This window comes from Haliotis asinina, chromosome 8 (genome assembly GCF_037392515.1).
Source record: "Haliotis asinina isolate JCU_RB_2024 chromosome 8, JCU_Hal_asi_v2, whole genome shotgun sequence".
NCBI lineage: Eukaryota > Metazoa > Mollusca > Gastropoda > Lepetellida > Haliotidae > Haliotis > Haliotis asinina.
The window spans coordinates 5324169-5330168 of NC_090287.1; the positions used below are offsets into that span (position 1 = coordinate 5324169).

A 6000-nucleotide genomic window follows, 5' to 3' on the forward strand; every position below is an offset into this window, starting at 1 on the left:
ACATGCAACAACATATTGCACGTCTCAAGGACAAAACCACTGACGTCACAGAACATGGCATATGCATGCATGTTGGATACATGTCATTTATCTTTGAGTTTAAATCCTTATGTATCTACACAGGTTTGATAAATTTAGATTTTAAATTTATGTATACACAGTTTCTTTATGTGCCTAGTATATATAACGATGGTACTTACAGTGCTCCAGTCATTAGTCTTCGATTCTGATACACTTCTTGACAGGAACTTCTCACCAATGTCATTTGACTCAGCGTCAGCGTCAACTTTATTGTCATCATCTTCATTATCATCATCATCAGAGCTCCATGCCACATCATAATTCAGGAACTGAACTCTGTTGAAAATAGGCATATCACATTTTGCTCAGTATGGATCACCTGGAAGAGTCATGATAAACATATCTACAATTTGTCACGGTAGGAGTTTGTCCAGACACAGGCAAACTGTAGCGCAAATGGGGCTGCGCAGCATAGAGAATATGACAAGTCTTCTTTTATGCGAGCAAAGCATGCAAAGGTTGGCATCCATCTCTTCCTTTTGAAAAATATTTTTATGTCAAATTAAACCTCGCCACCATCAAAGGTACACTCCCATTTCTTCACTCGGTTGTGCTCTCAGATTTTCTACCCTATGTTTAATAATTACTCACATGAAATATGTTTAATTCAATATTTTAACTGCCATGCATAGTATTCAGATTGTTCTTCACCTCCATTACCCCTGCCGGCTTCCACTTGAATGGAGCGACGGAACAAGAATAAGCAGAAATTAACGGAGGTACATTGCCAACCTTTGCTTGTTTCCCTCGCATACCTTGTAATTTTCTCTTTGCTGCGCAGCCCCATTTGCACCACAGTTTGCATGTGGTTCAGATAAGGCATGTACAGCAGCATAAACACTTCTTACAGCCTGGTCCTGTGGAAAATAAACACAATTCTGCAGTAACTTTAAGTGTGGTGACATACAAACTGAAATACAAAAATAGGAGTAAACTGTTGTTAATACTATAGAAAGTACCTTCTGTATTTCAGTTCTCCTGAAGTAATCTTTTCACTTAGAAAAGACAGGTTCTGATTATTCATAGTTGTAAAGTAATGGAAAACAGCAGCTGTCAGCAGCCAGCCTAAGTATACACTACGGAGCAAAAGAAACTATCCTTCTGCAATGAAGTCTGACAGAGTTTATTGTGAATAACACAATGTTTCTGAGTGTATGCTGGTTCCTTTATCAGATGAAGGATGAAGGAGCAGATGAAGGACCAAGCAAAAACTCTGAAACGTCAAGTTATACACACTAAAAAAGCTGACATCCATTAATCTTGCTTTTCTTATTTCTCTTTTGTGGAGGTGAAGTGAATCGCTGCTGGAACAATCTGACCATAACAGTAACCAGATATGATAGAACAGTCGTTGTCATTTTAGGTTTGCCACAGTACTTTCAATGAAAATATCTTACTGACCACTTACAGGATCTTACTCGTATATATACAAGAGATCTAGGTCACAGATCAGTGTGGTCTTGGTGACTGCAGTGATAGATGGCTTACTGTGGCTGTGAATCATTTGTCTTCACTTGCAGATGTATGTGTGTTTGTGATGGTCTTGGATAAATTAATTATGACTAGCCCTTCAACTATTGTTGCCTTATAATAAGATAACTCCCTCAAATACTAGCATTTCAAAGAGGTTATACCATGATAAATCAAAATGCATAAATGCATATATTTTGTTCTTGTTGTATGAAAACCTTTGTGAGTTATGTAAAGCAGACATATGTAAATACATTCCTAGTATGTTTGACAATTACTGGAGTGTCCCTCACTTTAGAGTATATGATTAAAATACCAGCACACTGAGTGACAGGGTTAATATACATATTGGTATAAATACACTTATTTATTTTATGTAAATATTTTTTAAAACTAATATTTGTTCAACACTGTCATCACACAACATGACATGGTGTTAACGTTTAAGATACAAGTGTGATCTGAGATTGACATGTGCTGATTTCCTCGGTGGTTGGGAGCCAGTCTAGGTCAGTAGTAATTATGCAGTAATGTCGGCCTGGTAGAACTGAGAGGTCGTGTAATCAGTGGAGATGGGACTATGCACGTACCTTCTACTGTCGAATGTCATGTTGACCTCAATAACAGCCGGCTAGTTATTCGCTGACCCCAGGATCAACTTGAACATCTTCGTTATATACAGCCACACATCTCCTCGACCTTGATCCAATATTGGTATATCTGTGAAATATTGTAACTAACAAAAACACCCTCCACGTGCTCTGAACTAACGTTCAGTTCTTTTTCCATACGTCCATGACTTGAAGTTCTTTCACGGACAGATGGTGACACTGACAGTTGCACTTCTAGATGAAGAGAGATCTATAATCAGAGACCATATAATGTACTGCGATGCGATTCAAGAACTTCAAACATTGCCTTTGAGGAAGTGTGATTCATATTGAATGACGGCAATCGCTGTAGGGAGTTTACAATTCTAGCCTTACTCAGTCTCAAATATGAATTAAAAACAATCCGAGACCATCCCTAAAATCAGGGAGCCTATATTGGTTATCCCTGCTAAATTCCACAACCAAACTAAAGATAATTTCAGCACAAATAAATCAAAAGAGTAATCAGATGTCTATAGAATTCGACCCGTATATTGACCTCAAACATGAACGTCCAAATAAAACCTCAAGTTCATCCGAAGCAGGGATACTCTACAACAGGAATAGGTCACTCGCTTGCTTTCTTTGCTATTTTTACAAGGGAGCCTATATAGAGGTTGTAGAGTATCCCTGTTTGTACGAAGTAACGTGTGCCTCGTCATGCTCCAACGCACAGTGACTTTGGACGTTCCCAGCGCAACTTCAGTTGTGTTTAAACCGAATTTCAGCCACTTTATTGTATCAGTCGGAATTTTACAATGAATGAATGAATGAATTATAGTAAGAATTAAGAGCAAGAATTATGTGAATGAATGAAAGAAATAAGGAAAAAGAATAAAAGAAAGTAGCACAAATGTGAATGAATGAAGCATTAAATGATACACCGCGGCCTTCCCTCCCAAAAGCAAGAGTACCGCGAGAACACGTGTTAACATCAGCTGTGCTTTAAAAAATCTACTTTAAGACATTTTTGTTTACATAAATAATTAATTCAGATATCTTATTGCATATGGGTAATGGAAAGGATATTAACAAAATGTTAACTGACACTGTCACACTGCCCTCAGAAATAAAATTGGACAGGCAAATATGAAATCATGTCTGCTTCGCGCACACAATTTCAGTTCAATTCCTCGACCACTATTTAATTTCTAGATAACATTTATCAACATAATAAATAATAATAATGGATTTATAGAGCGCCTATTTCCAAACTATATTGCTCAATGGCGCTATAGAAAGAAAAGATAGTAGACAATGCTTGTGGAAAAGAGAGTTTAAAAAGATAAGTTTTGAGGGCATTTTTGAAAGCGTTAGCAGATTCTATATCTTTTAGGATGAGTGGTAGAATGTTCCAGAGATAGGCGGCTGCTGCAGAGAACGCTCTTGATCCCATGGCTGGTTTGGCGTGAGGCTGTGTAAGCAGTCGGGAGGTTGACGAGCAGAGAAACCAATTGGAACACGGAAATTAACAAGACCTTTGAGATATTTAGAAAACTTGTTTTCATAGATGCAGCTGTGTGTGAGAAGAAGAAGTTTGTATTGAATTCTGCTTGATAAATGAAGCCAGTGAAGAGTTTGGGGGAAAGGTGTAGCGTGGTGCACAGGCAACAACACGGGCGTCTGAATTGTGAAAGGAGATGTTAATGAATGTTATAATAGAAAGAGTTGCAGTAATCAGGTTTAGAGAGAACCGGGCTGGTCATAAGAAGCTGGGCAGTGTTGAAGTCTAATAGGTTTCGGATCCTGCTAATATCAAAGATGTGATAGAAGCATCCTTTGCTGAGTGATTTGATTTGATTTTCTAATGACATTGTTAATTGAAAGATGACACTATGATGTCTGGCAGAGTCAGACTGTTTGATAGAGTCTTCACCAATTTCAAGAGATATATTGTCACGCACTTTGGAGAGTTGATGCCTGGATCCAACGGTCAAGAACTCAGTCTTGGTGTCATTCAGTTTCAGAAAGTTCAAGGTCATCTTCAGTGCAATCTTTAGCAAGGTTAGGCTCAGCTGACGGATATAATTGATCGTCATCAGCATAGAGATGAATTTCAGTGATTGCTTTTTCACAGACAAAACAGTAGCGGCCCGCGGACGATCCTTGAGGGACGTCATAGCGGAGTGGAGATTCAAGGGGGAGTACAGATTCCACTTTGACAGACTGAGACCTATCGGATAGGTGAGAATGTATCCAGTCAAGGACAGTTCAATCAATACCGACTCTGACCTTCAAACGATGTAGTAGCATTTGATGATCAACAGTATCAAGAGCACTTTAGAGATCCAAAAGAACAAGGAGAATCACCTGACGCTGGTCCATGGCAGTCTTGATGTCATTGTGTACCTGAACCTGAACCAGTCTCTGTACTGTGTTTGGACCATACGTACATGTGGTTCCACAATGCACAATCCCATGTTAAAGGAATTCTGGACACTGTACATATGTTGATCAGTTTGTTGCCTTTAGATAAATAAGCAATAGAAAATTAAACAGTAATTATGTGATTGTAAGTCAGATGATTCGTAAATGTGCAAAGTTTGACATTGATCTTAGGAAAATATAATTCATGATAATTATTTATTTTACACTAAATTCACATGTAATTCTATGGAAATAACGTCAAATGGTCCGATAAAACTGGCACGAGTCTGTATTTATGGTTAACAAGTTTACAACAAATGGATTTGGTGTTCATTGTATTCAATAAAGCCAGAGCAATTACTTCCTTAAAGTTACTGAGTGTATTTCTTTTCCTTTTGATGTTGTTTTCTTTTGGATCATAACGCAAAATACCAAAGAATTGGTGGAAATGGAATTTCATTAAAATTGGACCAATGCCTGCAAATATTAGATTATATAACTAACTCATAGTGAAATTCAGCATGGTATCTACCACGCGATGTGTGAAAAGATAACATGCACTATCAATAGTTTTATTCTGGATGCAACAAATATATACACCCTAATGGTAATTTAAAAGAAAATATAGGTCCGGTCCTAGCATTAGGCTTACTGGTTTGCTCTTCCCACTTTCTGCTGGCTCCCGCCTGCTTGTGTAGGTAGATGAACAACTAACAACCTGTTTAGGTCAGCAGTTCTCATGGATACAACCTGCGAGGTTGGTCATATTTTGACGAGCTTGGCGTATCTCCGACAAGTGCACATGGCAGATAATGTTACATTCACCTTTTTTTCATTGGGAAATTGCCATTTTTTGCTACTACATCCAAGATATCACTGACATGTTGGGCCATACTTGGACAATAATCACCGACATGGTTGTCAAAATGACGATGGTCCCACTTGGATATGCGTTTCTGTCCCACAGTGGCCCATCAGAAACACACATAAACAACACACAAGATAATCAAGTGAATTATTTGATTAATTGCATATTTGCAATTTTGCACTTTGTGGCGGCCAAGTCCCGGGTTCGATTTTCCACGTGGGTGCACAATGTGGAGCATTTCTGGCGCCCCCCGGCTGTGATATCGCTGGAATAGAGTGAAAAAGATGGAGATGAGTGAGTTTAGTTGTACGCCATACTCAGCAATAGTCCAGCTATATGGAGGCGATGTGCAAATAATCGAGTCTGGACAATCCAGTGATCAACAACATGAGCATCGATCTGCGCAACTGGCAACCGATGACATGTGTCAGCTAGCCCGACCACCTGATTCCGTTAGTCGCCCTTTTCTAGCCTATTCTAGCCCGGACTTTCACGGGAAGTTTTTAATGAATTAGATGCTCTCAAATTCAATTTACTGCCTCCTCGCCTTGACAGACGTTGTCA

At 38.8% G+C, this 6000-nt stretch overlaps 1 protein-coding gene across 1 annotated transcript in view; it reads right to left on the reverse strand.

The window, feature by feature from the left end:
• Positions 1-2467, reverse strand: part of LOC137295085 (transient receptor potential cation channel subfamily M member 4-like) — a 39357-nt gene extending 36890 nt beyond the window's left edge. The window contains exons 1-2 of the mRNA XM_067826368.1: positions 2142-2467; positions 201-357 (exon numbers count right to left, since the gene is read on the reverse strand). Of these exons, the coding sequence (XP_067682469.1) occupies positions 201-357; positions 2142-2161 (177 nt within the window). The 5' untranslated portion in view covers positions 2162-2467. The remainder of the gene's footprint in view (positions 1-200; positions 358-2141) is intronic.
• Positions 2468-6000: the final 3533 nt, after the last annotated feature.